This window comes from Pogoniulus pusillus, chromosome 2 (genome assembly GCF_015220805.1).
Source record: "Pogoniulus pusillus isolate bPogPus1 chromosome 2, bPogPus1.pri, whole genome shotgun sequence".
NCBI lineage: Eukaryota > Metazoa > Chordata > Aves > Piciformes > Lybiidae > Pogoniulus > Pogoniulus pusillus.
In genome coordinates this window covers 25,393,549-25,408,070 of record NC_087265.1, presented here as the reverse complement: position 1 = coordinate 25,408,070, position 14,522 = coordinate 25,393,549, and the positions used below count along the sequence as shown (strand labels likewise).

General features: G+C 44.4%; 1 protein-coding gene across 1 annotated transcript in view; it reads left to right on the top strand.

Moving 5' to 3' along the window:
• LOC135187771 (signal transducer and activator of transcription 4-like) overlaps window positions 1-14,522 on the top strand; it is a 61,516-nt gene that overhangs the window by 25,468 nt on the left and 21,526 nt on the right. Inside the window, 6 exon segments of the mRNA XM_064166788.1 lie at window positions 8,942-9,020; window positions 10,600-10,685; window positions 12,538-12,689; window positions 13,796-13,811; window positions 13,813-13,912; window positions 13,915-13,954. Of these exon segments, the coding sequence (XP_064022858.1) occupies window positions 8,942-9,020; window positions 10,600-10,685; window positions 12,538-12,689; window positions 13,796-13,811; window positions 13,813-13,912; window positions 13,915-13,954 (473 nt within the window).

Genomic DNA, 14,522 nt, shown 5'->3' with positions numbered 1-14,522 from the left:
TGTTGGGCGCCGATGTTACCTAGAATAGAAAACTCCTAACAGCTTGAATTTAAACTCTCTCAGCTAAGGTTAAATTTCTCTGTGGAATACACTGGATTTCACCATTCTCCTGCATTACCCAGTAGGTATGACCAGGACCTTCAGCAGAAACCACCCCTCGGACAGGTTTCCCTTCGCCCGAAGGAGAAAATACCCAAACAATTTTCCCTAACAGATTCTTCTCACGTACAACAGGAACTTTATCACCGTCTACTGTTTGGACCAAATCTGATTGTGCAGGTCCTGCTCTGTTTACTGAACCTCTACTATTTACCAACCAGGTAGCTTCTGCTAAATGTTTGTCCCAGTTTTTCAGAGTTCCACCCCTCATGGCTTTTAGGGTGGTTTTCAGCAAACCGTTGTAGCGCTCAATCTTCCCTGAAGCTGGTGCATAGTAGGGTATGTGATAGATCCATTCAATACCATGCTCTTTGGCCCAGTTTTTCACAAGATTGTTCTTGAAATGAGTACCATTGTCTGACTCGATTCTCTCTGGAGTTCCATGTCTCCACAAGATTTGTCTCTCCAAACCAACAATGGTGTTACGTGCAGTAGCATGTGGAACTGGATAGGTCTCCAACCATCCAGTGCTGGCTTCTACCATCGTTAGCACATACTGCTTGCCAGAACGTGATCGAGGTAAAGTTATGTAGTCAATCTGCCAGGCTTCACCATACTTGTACTTTGACCATCTCTCACCATACCATAAGGGCTTGATTCGCTTAGCCTGCTTAATAGCAGCACAAATGTCACAGTCATAGATGACTTGGGTGATAGCGTCCATGGACAAGTCAATTGACCTATCGCGAGCCCATCGGTATGTTCCATCTCTGCCTTGATGTCCAGATGAGTCGTGGGCCCACCGAGCTAAGAACAGCTCACCTCGGTGTTTCCAATCAAGGTCGATGTCAAGTTCAGAGTTGGTATCAGCTTGAGCAATCTTAGCAGCTTGGTCTGCCTTCTGGTTGTGTTGATGTTCCTCAGTGGCTCTGCTCTTAGGCATGTGTGCATCTACGTGCCGCACCTTCACTGGAATTTTCTCCAGCCGTGCATCAATGTCCTGCCATAGATCAGCACACCAAATAGGCTTTCCTTTCCTCTGCCAACCATTCTTCTTCCAGTCCTTCAGCCAACCCCATAGAGCATTGGCTACCATCCACGAGTCGGTGTAGAGGTAAAGGATAGGCCAATTCTCATGTTCAGCCACATCAAGAGCAAGTTGGACAGCTTTTACCTCAGCAAACTGATTGGATTCTCCTTCCCCATCTTTCGTTTCGGTAACTCTCCTGGTTGGACTCCAAACTGCTGACTTCCATATTCGCTTGTTCCCAACAAGACGACAGGAACCATCTGTGAACAAAGCATAGTTCTTTTCCTGATCAGAGAGATCACCATAGGGAGGAGCTTCCTCAGCACGAGTTATTTTCTCCTCTGGAGGTTTGGAACAGTCTGTGCCTTCCGGCCAGTTGGTGATCACCTCCACCAGACCAGGTCGATCAAGATTACCCATTCGTGCTCGTTGGGTTATCAAAGCCATCCATTTAGACCAGGTTGCATCTGTGGCATGATGTGGTGATGAACCTTTGCCTTTGAACATCCAGTTAAGAACTGGCAGTCTAGGCGCTAAAAGCAATTGTGACTCAGTTCCAATCACTTCAGAAGCTGCTTTCACTCCCTCATAGGCTGCTAGTATCTCTTTCTCAGTTGCAGTGTAATTTGTCTCTGAACCTCTGTAGCAACGTCCCCAGAAACCAAGTGGATGACCACGTGTCTCATTTGGAGCTCTCTGCCAAAGACTCCAAGTTGGACCATTGTCACTGGCAGCTGTGTACAGAATGTTCTTAATATCTGGACCAGATCTCACAGGTCCCAAGCCCACTGCACGGACTATTTCTCGCTTGATCTGATCAAAGGCTGCTTGTTGTTCAGGTCCCCACTCGAAATTGTTTCTCTTTCAAGTCACATCATGCAGAGGTTTGACAATATGACTGAAACCAGGAATGTGTAGTCTCCAAAATCCCACCACACCAAGGAAAGAAAGTGTGTCCTTCTTACTGGTGGGAACTGCCATGGTAGAGACTTTGTTAATCACATCCTGAGGAATGTAACGGCGACCATCCTGCCACCGCACTCCTAGAAACTGAATTTCTTTGGCAGGTCCTTTGACCTTGTCTCTCTTAATGGCAAAACCTGCTTGCAACAGAATGTCGATGATTTTGTTACCTTTCTCGAAGACTTCCTCAGCAGTTTGGCCCCACACAATGATGTCGTCGATGTACTGGATGTGCTCTGGAGCTTTACCTTTCTCCAGTGCATTGTGGATGACTGAGTGACAGATGGTTGAGCTGTGTTTCCACCCCTGAGGCAAATGGTTGAACTGGTACTGGATTCCTCTCCAGGTGAATGCAAACTGAGGCCTGCACTCCTTTGCTATGGGAATAGAGAAGAAAGCATTAGCAATGTCTATGGTTGCATACCATTTAGCCTCCTTCGATTCCAGCTCGTACTGGAGTTCCAGCATGTCCGGCACAGCTGCACTCATGGGTGGCGTCACCTCATTGAGCGCACGAAAGTCAACTGTCAGTCTCCAGTCGCCCGTAGGTTTGCGCACAGGCCAGATGGGACTGTTGAAAGGTGAATGAGCTTTCTCGATGACAGCCTGATTCTCCAATTGACGAATCAGCTGATGAATGGGCAACAAAGAGTCACGGTTAGTTCTGTACTGCCTATGATGAACAGTTTGAGTTGCAATTGGCACTTCCAGGTCCTCTATGTCATGATGTCCCACAACTGCAGATTGATCAGAAAGTTCAGGTCTAATAGACAATTTCAATTTATCATCCTCAATCTCTACAGATGCTATTCCAAAAGCCCATTTGTGACCCTTAGGATCTTTGAAACAACCTTGTCTCAAAAAGTCAATTCCCAGAATGCAAGGCGCATCAGGACCAGTTACAATAGTATGTGTCTTCCACTCTTTACCAGTTAAACTGATCTCAGCCTGTATCTTAGTTAACTCTTGAGATCCACCAGTGATTCCAAAAATAGAAATGGACTCTGTCCCTTTGCAATTAGATGGCAATAAAGTACACTGAGCACCTGTGTCAACTAAAGCCCTGTATTTCCGAACTCTTGAACTGCCAGGCCACCTAATGAATACATTCCAATAGATTCGGTTCTCTCCACTATCCCTTTCCTCCTCCTGGCTGGAGGCAGGGCACCCCTAATGCTGAACATGGCATGTAGGGTGTACACAATGATTGGTGTTGTTGTGAGAGGAACTGCAACTGTTGGAACAATTGCAGTTGCTCTCGGGAGCTGAAGAAGTGACAGCTACTTTCCTGGCATTATTGCCTCTGTTTCTGCCACTCTGCAGATCCCTGACTCTCTTTGAAAGAGCTGAAGTAGGATTACCATCCCATTTGTTCATGTTCTCCCCGTATGTGTCACGCAGAAGTATCCACAGTGACGCGTGTGATTGCTGCTGTCTAGGTGGAATTTGTCTCCTCCTGGGCTGGAATTGCCTTGCAGGAGGTGGGAGTCTGTTCCTGATGGCAGAAACATGCACCCATTCAGATGATGCAGGAATGGTATCCTTTACCAGATTGGAAACTGAGGTTGTAAGATCCTCCTTCAGTTCTTTCATGCCATTTCTAATGCCATTCTCAATGCTATCCTTCATCTCTGTAGTCATAGTCTTTATGGCACAGATTATACCAGAATGTGACAAGCTGTCCTCTATCTGCCTGAGCTGGTCAGTGGATTCACCAACAGTGAAAGACCTTCCATTATCACTCCTTGCTAGGAATTTACTGGCCAAGATGTTAGCATAGGATGAAGGAGCAAGCTTAATCAGCTTCTTCATGAGACCTGTTCCCAAAGGAATATCGTCAGGCTCATGAGTGCCATGATCTCCATAAAGCACTTCCTTCACAGCAAACTCCTTCAGAAGCTTAATTCCCTGCTCAATGGTGTTCCACTTCTTGGCAGCCCATGGCAAATCATCTTGGGAAGGATATCTCATAGCCACAGCCAACAAAAGGCGTGTCCACAAGCTAACCCTACCAAGAGGACTTGCTAGGTGTTTGTCCACTCCACTCTCCTTAGTGAGTGGTCCCAGCTGCTTGGCAGACTTGTCTCCTACCTGCAGGGCATTAGCACCAATGCCACGGCATCTCACTAGCCAGCTTAAGATTGGCTCACCTGATTCCCTTGTGTATTCCTTCCTAACTTCCCTGACCTCTCTGAGTGGATCTTTGGAGCCCTGGATGTCATCTTCCACCTCCTCTTCCTGTTGTTGATCTGGTGGTACTGGGCCTAACAGAACCTTCCTCATAGCACTCCTAAACTCATGGGAACCATCCTCTCTCTTGGCAGCTAACCTCACAGTGCTCCTCTCACTTGAGTATTGTTGTCTCAGCACATCTACAAGGTCTCGCAGACTAATTATCTCCTCCTCCTCCTCTTGCTGCTGATCACCAGAGGTCCCCTCTCTTACATCCTCTTGTGAACCGCTCTTTGTCTTAGCTTTTGCCTTAGCAGGTGCCAGAAGGGCCTGAGCAGCAACAGACTTGGATGTGTCTGCTGGAGGGTTTGAATCATTAAGAGTCTGACTTGGAGCATTTGGATCATTAGGGGTCTGACCTGGAGCTTGTGAGTTCAAATCTGCCTTGCTTTTAACAGGAGGATTTTGGTTCTGGTTTGCTGGCTGGGGGTTCGAATTGGCTGAGCTGGTGTCATTAGGATTTGGACTGACTGGGCTAGCATTACCAGCACTAGTAGGATTATTTGTCTGTCCTCCTGGGATGCCTGCCAACCCTGATGTGTTTTGATTGTTGCTAGGAACATTCTGATTTTGGGTACCTGTCTGTCCTCCTAGGGCTCCTGCCGAACTCTGTGGATTGTTGTTGTTTTTGTTATCCTTATCATTGTTTATGTTAGTGGCGGGAACATTGGCCGTGTTCCCAGCACTTGGAGAAGGAGGGGCAGAGGCTGGCAAGGGGGAAGCCGATAACTGTGTTCCCTTGTTTTGCTGTGAAAGAGCCTGCTTCTGAGACACAGAATTTTTCCTAGTTCTTACAGAAGCTGGTTTTGAATTTTTTCACACATAATGCCAAAATTAATATGAAATTTAAAACTACAAGAGCCAGTATAATGCCCAGCAACCTTGCCATGCTCTGTTTCGAGTAGAAATCCTTGCAGGGATTTGGTATTTCAGTTTGGGGCTGGATGACCCTCATGAGAGCAGTAGATAAAGCAGACTCTCGATTGATTGTAACATTATTGACAAAAACTCTTGTAATATCACTAGTAACATTCTCAGTGACACTAAAACCAGCATAACCAAGAATAAAATCACCCCAGCTCCAGAACATGTTTGAAAGCTTAACTTTAGCCTTCTTAAAAACTACATGAAGCAAGAAATAACCAATTTGATCTTTGATCCAGTTGTACACAAAAAAACAGAAAACAGGCCACACAAAAATCCCCACCAAGTACAATAGCTGCTTGATTAGCTTCATCTTAATTCCCAGAGCTAATTTCCAATCACTCAAAAATATCTAGCCCCACGTTGGGAAAGCCAATTAAAAAATGTGATGGTTTGGGCTCTTACCCGCCCCCCCCCACACTTTTGAATTTGCCCCAGCTAACTCAGACGGACCCTGGGAATATAGATGAAGCAATTTATTTACAGCTAGCAGAATTTACAAGCAGCTATTTACAATATATACAGTTATATACAATTATATACAGAAATATACAAAGGATAAACAATACAAAAGCACAACTCCCCTCCCAGAAACCTGAGTCCCCAGGAGGGGCTCTCAAACCACCCCAACACCTCCCCCGGCCCCTCTCAACCTTACCCCAGTTCTCAGGAAGAAGAGAGGTGCAGCCAAGAGGTTAGGGAGCAGGGTTAGAAGAGCAGAGGTTAATGAGATGTGTCTCGGTCTAAGACAAAAGCAAGAGTGAGAAACAAAATGGAGAAAGTTTACTTCTTCTTCCCAGAGCTCTCAGCGAGACTGTGAGAGAAGTTGACATCAATTGTTTTCATTTCACTGCCCGTTATCTAGTTCTTTTACCAAAACATCCCAGCTTGCTTCAAACTAGCACAAGACCTCAGCCCAGACTGCAGATCAGGGCATACCTGGGTCCTCAGGTTGTTACAGCTGGTCTGGGTTCAGTGGGAGAACTACATATATTAAAGCTATCACACCATCCTATGCAAGTTGCAGGAGGACTGCTTAGAGTAGTAAGAAGATACCTACTGTCTCTAGAAAGATGCAACATTCAGTAAACACATTTCTGCTACTTCACCTCTTTTAGTTAGATCAGCTCTATCACAGGACCACAGAAAGTTAGGGGTTGGAATGGACTTTGAAAGACTGTCAAGTTCAATGCGCCTGACAGAGCAGAATCACCTTGAGTAGGTCACACAGGAATGCATCCAGGCAGGTTTGAACATCTCCACAGAAGGGGACTTTCTGGCCAGCCTGTTCCAGGGCTCTGTCACCCTCACAGTGAAAAAGTTTTTCCTTAGGTTCATGTGGAACCTCCTCTGCTCCAGCTTGCAGCCATTGACCCTTGTCCTGTCACTGGACATCACTGAGCAGTGCCTGGCTCCATCTTCCCAATGCTCATCCTTCACATCTTTATAAACATGAATGAGGTCACCTCTCAGGCTGCTTCTCTCCAAACTAAAGAGCCCCAGCTCCCTCAGCCTTTCCTCACAATGGTGATGTTCCACTGCCTTCAGCATCTTTGTGGCTCTCTGCTGAACTCTTTCAAGCAGTATCTAGCCTTCATGACCTCTGAGTCACATAGCAAATCTTTGTAAAGCTGAGGAGCTACGTGACACAATTACATGTTCTGCAGATGGAAGGAGAGAAGAAGTCTGGCATCTGATTGTGACAATTCTCCTCAAGTTTCCCATACCATTGCAGGGCAGAGCTGGGCTGAGCCCAACCTGTACCTATGTCCCATAGATCCCTTGAAAGCTCAGTCAGAGAACACCTTCCTGATCAGTTCAAGGCAGGATGAGGATGGAGATGACATATAGCCTTTTTGCTATCCTAGCTCCACTTTCAGCTTTGCAGCAGTCTCAGTGAAGAAATTATATTTGAAATACCTGTCCACAAGCAATATCTATACTGCAGGTATGATGGAAAGAGGTCCTAGTGGCATTCTTTACCATTATCTCCCTATGTGGGGAAGAAGGCTTAGAGAGATGAAATCTTGAAAAGGATAAAGCTAGAAGAATGTGGTGTCAGATCTCTATCTGTGTATAAAGTTGTCGGATAAGAGCTGCAGAGCAAAAGCAGACAAAGCTGCAATCCAGCAGCCTGCCATGCTTTCTGCCTGTGTGGAGAAGCACAGCCATCCCTGAAGGACCAGTGAAAACTGAGGACAAGCTCTGAATGGAAGGGTTTTTTAAGCAGGTAATTAAGCTGAACACAGAAATTGGCTGTCTCCTTGTGTATGTAATTTCATAGCTGACATAATTTAAGCATTTAGTCTCCAGACTAAAGAGGAAACAAAAAAGGGTGCTCCTGTGCATCCTGACTTAGCAAACAATTTTATATATTTGCACAGACACTTAACAAGAACATCTGAGGGAGCTAAAAGAGATGGTTTATGAGTTGTTGGCAGAGCCAAGGCTTCCTATGAACAGCATAGAAATGGACCTTTGAAGTAAAAGACTTCATACAGCTTTATTTTCCTTCTTTTTATGTATTTTAGTTTTTGAATTATCACTGCTTGGATACTAGAAAACACCTTGGAAACTTTAGGCAGTACATATAGAAACTAAACCCTTGCAAAAAGCTGTAGCAGCAGAAGTGTTTAATTTCTTCACCCAAATTCTCAAGTAATTTTCTAAATAAAGTCTCTGGGCTCTGCTCCTGTCTCTGTCTCCACCTTTCTTGGCTTTGCATGCTCCATTCTGATTGCCACTGAAGTCAGTGCAAAATTCTTTACCACACTTTAAAGTTCCAAGAAGAGAGGTACATAATACTTGAATCACAGACCCATAGAATGCTTTGGGTTGGAAGGGACCACCAAAGGTCATCTAGTCCAACCTCTTCTGCAGTCAGAAAGGACATCCTCCACTATATCAGGCTGCTCAGAGTCTTGTCAAGACTCACCTTGAATATTTCCAGGGATTGCAGCCTCAACAACCTCCCTGGACATCCTATTTCTGTGTTCCAGCACCCTCATGGTGCAGAACCTGTTCCTAACATCCAATCTAAATCTACTCTAATTTCAAACCATTGCCCTCATCACTGCAGGCCTTTGTAAACAGTCCCTCTGCAGCCTTTTTGCAGCCCCCCTTCAGGTACTAGAGGGCTGCTATTGGGTCTCCCCAGAGCCTTCTCTTCTCCACGCTGAACAATCCCAGCTCCTTCAGCCTGTCCTCGGAGGAGATGTACTCCAGCCCCCTGATCATTTTTAATGACTCTCCTCTGGATCTACTCTGTCTTTCCTATGTTGAAGGCTCTAGAGCTGGACACAGTACTCCAGGTGAGCAGACTGGCAGTACCACTTCTGCAGGGCTGCTCTCTGTCTCATCATCCCCTAGCCTGTATTGACATTCAGAATTGTCCTGACCTATACTTAGGATTGCCCTAAATGATTTCAGTTTAGCTTAGGCCAAATGTCATCATTTCTACTTGCCTCTGTGTCACTTAACAATAGATATGAAGTGGTTAAGGTCCATCAACTACAGTTTGGCTGTGGCAGATAGTTGGCTCTCTGACCAAGTAAGGAGTCCCCAGAACTGCTGAGGGATTTTCAGACAGCAGGAAACGAAAATGCTACATTATGCATTTGTCTGTTACAAAACACACTGCTTTTATGCCACTGTGAACACCACAATAATTTCACTTTCTTTTCCCTGGGAAAGATGACTGACCAAGATGTCAAATACTTGGAAGACCTGCAAGAGGAATTTGACTTCAGGTATAAGACAATACAAAATTTAGGTAAGAGGTTTTATAAATTCTCTAGGGAATGTTTGATTCTACAGCTAGACCCCAGTACCAAGGGGTTTTATGGGTTACCCAAATAATATTTGGGATTAGTTTATATCAAAGCATAGTCTTGGAATATAATGACTTCTGGGGTTAGGATGGTGGAAAAGATCTTGTCAAGAAAGGATAGTTATTTTCACAGAATGGTTTGGGTAGGAAAGGATCTAGTTCCAGTCCTCCTGCCATGGGCTGGGATACCTCCTACTAGACCAGTTTGCTCAAGGCTGTACCCGACCTGGTTTTCAACACTACCACAGCTGGAGTCTCCACAACTTCTCTGAGCAGCCTGTTCAGGTGCCTCACCAAAACAGTGCCTCTATTTTCTATAGATAAGCTGCATAATGGCATGATAAGTAGTAATTTTCATAACTTAACCTCTTTTTTCCATTTCCTCACTTTTGACACAGACTTTCCTGGCCAGAATGGTTAAAAGCCTCATATTTCCCAGAGCAGAGTTGTGCTAAACTGGGTTTTTTTTAGCGTCTAACTTGGCTTTCTGTTCTTTTGTTTGACCACAGTGGTGATAACCATCTGGTAAGCTCTCTGAATGCATGTCTGGCTAGCCTATAATGATTGAGATCAGCACATGGCAACAGCCCTTGCATGATCTCTTTCAGAAAAGAAACAGGTCCACTGGTGTCTGCTCAGGTATCTTCATACTATCTTCCACCGATCATGCAAAGATCCTGGGCTTGAAATGTCTCAGTTCTTGAGTTCTCTGTGTTTAAAGCTGCAATCAGAATAAGTCAAACAGCCATGGTTTAATGAGCTACTGGTCACCAGGCCAAACAGAATTATGGACCACACCAATGACTGAAGCATGTCCCATTTGCAAAATAAAGTGACTTTCAGGGCTTAAAATGTCACTGTGTCAACAAACGCTATACAGAAGCAGAGCCAGCTTGCAGCACCTTACAACACCTGGTAGTAGTTTCTGTGTCCAAGCTAACAATCCTCCTCTTCCTCCATTGAATCTTCTACCCTAACATAATGGGAAGATGGCAATAGTTAGAGCTGAGCCGAGACACAGTTGGCACCAGTTTCTTTTTTGAAGGTAGCATGAAAAATGCGACATCAAAAGGTGGGGAATGTGAGAGCATGCAAAGAACTGCATATGAAAGAGCATGGGGCAAGTTTGGGGCAGCTTGAAGCTAAAGCCTGACCCAGAGAGGGCAGAACTACCCAGTGATCAGTATTCCATGCCCCTCCATGCCCTCAGCCAGATGTGTCCATTCACACCAAGTCCAAAAAGCTTTCATCTAACTGCTGACACCACAAGCATGTTTCAGTAGTACATAGATCAATCCTGATCCAGGCCAGATGTACATAATACACCACTGTGCACAAGTAAGAAATTTATAGGTGTCTACGTATTATCTGCAGTAGTACATCAGCTACAGACGCCTGCAGGTTTTTCACTGATGCATGTTGCAGTCTGGTAGTGGCTTTTCCCCTTCTCCCCTTACAAACATGTCCAAGTCCCACCACCACCACCCTCAATTATATACTGATTTTTTTTCATCCCCTGCAGAGCAGAGTGAGAAGAACAGCATCCTCATTAAACAGGAAATGTTGGCATTGCAGGCAATGCTCAATACTTTAGACTACAAGAGAAAGGTTAGTGACATGTTTTGTCTTTTGGGCTTTGCTTTCTTCCCTTATTCCCATGCCAATAGATTCATATAATAGTTTAGGTAGGAAGAGACCTTAAAGATCATCTAGTTCCAACCCCCTTGTCATGGAAGGGACACCTTCCACTAGACCAGGTTGCTCAAGGCCACATCCAACCTGGACTTGAAGACCTCCAGGGAGGGGGAATTCACAACATCCCTTTGGCAATGTGTTCCAGAGTCTCATCACTCTCACCGAAAAGAATTTCTTCCTAATCTCACGTCTAAATCTGCCCTCAAGCTTCAATCCATTCCCTATGTCCTATCATTACAAGCTCTTGTAAAAAGCCCCTTCCCAGCTTTCTTGTAGGCTGGAAGGCCACTCTGAGATCTCCCCAGGACCTTCTTTTCTCCAGGGTGAGCAGCCCCAACTCTCTCAGCCTGTCACCATAGGTGAGGTTTTTCAGCCCTCTGATCATATTTGTGTCCTCCTCTGGACCTGTTCCAGCAGTTCCATATCCCTCTTATGCTGGGGGCACCAGAACTGGATGCAGTACTGCAAATGGGGTCTCACAAGAGCAGAGCAGAGGGGCAGAATCACCTCCCTTGTCCTGCTGATCACAATCTTTTAAAATTCTACTCTCAGAAGAACAGAGAAATAATATAGGAGGTAAAATTCCACAGAAAGTCTGGCCAATGCTGACCTACAGCTGAGAAACTGGCAATTAACAGCTCAGTTAATCATGGATATGATTTTGCACACGTCAGAAGTGAGGTGAGGGCATCACTTTACTGAACATCTTATGTGCTTTGCTAAGTGGAGGACTCAGCTGTCAACTTGTAGCTTTTAAAGTAGATTAAAAATACTAAAATTAAACCTAACGTAGTAACTGCAAAGAAAGTAAAACAAACTCAACAACCCATCTGTAGTACCTTGCCCTCTTCAGCAACTGAGACTTGCAAATGTGATAAATACTCCCCTGGCCACTTCTTAGCTGGCACAGAAAGCAACACATTAAGGCAATTTGTTTGAGTCCATGTACTTCTTACAGTTAAAAGAAGTTAAGCAAACACACAGTGCACTGGATATGATGCAAAGCAAAAAGAGAACTTTTTGACACTTGACAGTGCTTGCAAGGGTCAGTTTCTTGCAGGTGTTATGCCCATAAAGAATCCAACAAACCTCCCTCCCACTCTCTAAAAAAGGAGTGAAGTTTCATTGTGGAAGAAGTCATAGAGATTCAGGATTCATTTCATAGAACCGTTAAGGTTGAAGACCTCCAAGATCATTGAGCCCAACTGTTAACCTACCCCTAAGCAACACATCTACATTGTTTTTTTAACATCTCCAGGGGATGGTGACTCCACTGCTGTACTGGGCATCCTGTTTGAGGGTTTAACCACTTTTTTAGTAAAGAAACCTTTCTTAATCTTCAACTTAAATCTCCCCTGGCACAACTTGAGGCTGTTTCCTCTCATCCTGTCAGCCATTACTAGGGAGAAAAGCTAATCTCCACCTCACTAAAACCTCCTTTCAGGTAGTTGTAGAGAGCAAAAAAGGTCTCCTATGAGCCTCCTTTTCTCTAGGCTAAACAGACTCAGTTTTCTCAGCCTCTCCACATACGACTTTTGCTCTAGACCCTTTGTTGTCCTTCCTTGAACATAATCCAGCAACTCAGTGTCTGTAGAGAGTACAATGGTGCTGAAACCAGTCACCTTCAAGTTAGAGCCTGACATGGTGGGGATAGTTACTTTCAAAATCATTGAAGAAGAAAACAGGAAATCAGCTCTTTGTGAGAGTTGGTGAATTTTGTGGCTGCTCCTTGTGGTCTAATTGTGACACCTTTCCTATTTTGCAGGAAGTACTCAGTAAAATAGGGCGTGTGATTCATGAAATCGATATGCTTATGAGCAACATGCTGACCGAAGAGCTGCTGGACTGGAAGAGAAGGCAGCAGATTGCCTGCATTGGGGGCCCTCTCCACGGTGGGCTAGATCAGCTCCAGAACTGGTAAACTTGTCTTCAGCTTGTGTTTCCACTGAAAACCACAGGAAGTCTGCTGCACATGAAACCGTTGTTCCTTTAGATCAGCTGCCCTGCTTGCCTTGCAGCAGCAGCAAATTCATTAGCAGCTAAGCAAGTAAATAACCAAAAATACAGGGTTTTTTTTGGTGGACAACACCTGCTGTTCAGAATGAAGAACATCACAATGAAATGCTGAGCCTGAGCAATGGCAATGGTTCATATTTTGATTTGACAGTTGTTCCAGATACTTGGTACATACCCACTCGGGAGTTTTGCTTGAGTAAGAACTGTTCTGACTGAGTTCGTCACTGTGGGAGTTCTGTCTAGGCAGGAGCTGGGTACACACTTTATGCTTTGACTCACTAGCTACCTCACTCCCCCAGACTTCAAACTACACAGGAATTGATTGACAGTGGTCTCCATGGTGGCAAGTGTAAAAAGTAAAAAGAAAATAAAAAGAAATAGCATTTTCTTTAAGAGAAACTGTAGGTTTGAATTAAAAAAGGGGGTTTTGGCCTTTTTGACATTTTTGTTTGGGTTTTTTTTCCTTCCCACTGAAGTTGGGGTTATTTTTCCAGTTATAAATAGCTTTAAAATGTGATTTTTGTACACATATAGCCTGTTAAACTGTTAGCAAGCCTGTTTCGATTTGATTTGCCATATTGGTGTTATCCTTCTTCAGCCTTGGTAACTTGCTCATTTTACATAAATACTATCCTTTTAAAAAGGATATTTTGCAGAAGTATTGAGCTTGCAGGAAATAATTAGGATTGTTATGAGTGCTCTGCATGTGAAATGTCAGGACCACATATAGATTTCTTCCAAATTATCACAGACAGTGTTGCTGTGCTATTGACAAAGTCTAGTGCATAAATAGGATCACTGAACATCATAGAATCATAGTTCCATTAGAAATAAAACAGATGTTTGCCTGATCTGTTTCTATAGTACTGTATAGAAAAGATGAGGCATGACTCTGGACAGAGCTAGGAAGCATCAGTGGTCCTGATTCTGATTTCCCTAAGCAAGAACTTCAGTAGCCATGATGTTCTAAGAAATGGGTTGCAAACGCTTCTTTTGTCTTGCTTTAGTTTTACGCTGTTGGCAAGAGAGTCTCTTTCAAGTTCGAAGGCAGCTAGAAAAACTGGATGAGCTCTTGACCAGACTGACCTACGATGGGGATCCCATTCCAGTGCAAAGACCTCAGCTGCTGAAAAAGTCAACTTTCTGCTCTACAATATTTTCCGGAAGTGCGTAAGCTGCTGTCAACGGCCATAACTTTACCTGAACTGGCAACAGTGAACTCACCAAATCCACAGTTTTCAGCAGGAGTTATCTACAGACTGCAGAGAAAGTTGTGTCTTTGTTATTTTTTTAACTAAAGCAGCAGGTGTTCATTTCTTCCTTGCCTTTCCTCTTCCCCACAAAGACTTTATTGCCTTCCCAATTCACCTCTCTATTAGAAGATAAAACACTGTTATCATTCTTCCTGCCATTTGTACTAGAGATTCACAGAATAGTTTGGGTTGGAAGGGACCTTAAAGATCATTTATGTCTAACCTCCCTGCCATGGACAGGGACACCTTCCACTACAGCAGGTTGCTCAAGGCTTCATCCAGTCTGGCCTTGAACTCCTCCTGGGTGGAGGCATCTATGGCTCCCTGGAAACCTGTTCCAGTGTCTCACCACCCTCACTGTAAAGACTTTCTTCCTAATATCCAGTCTAGATCTGCCTTCCTCAAGCGTCAATCCATTCCCCTTGTTATGTCACTCCATGCACTTGTAATAATTCCCTCTCCGGCTTTATTGTAGCCCCTT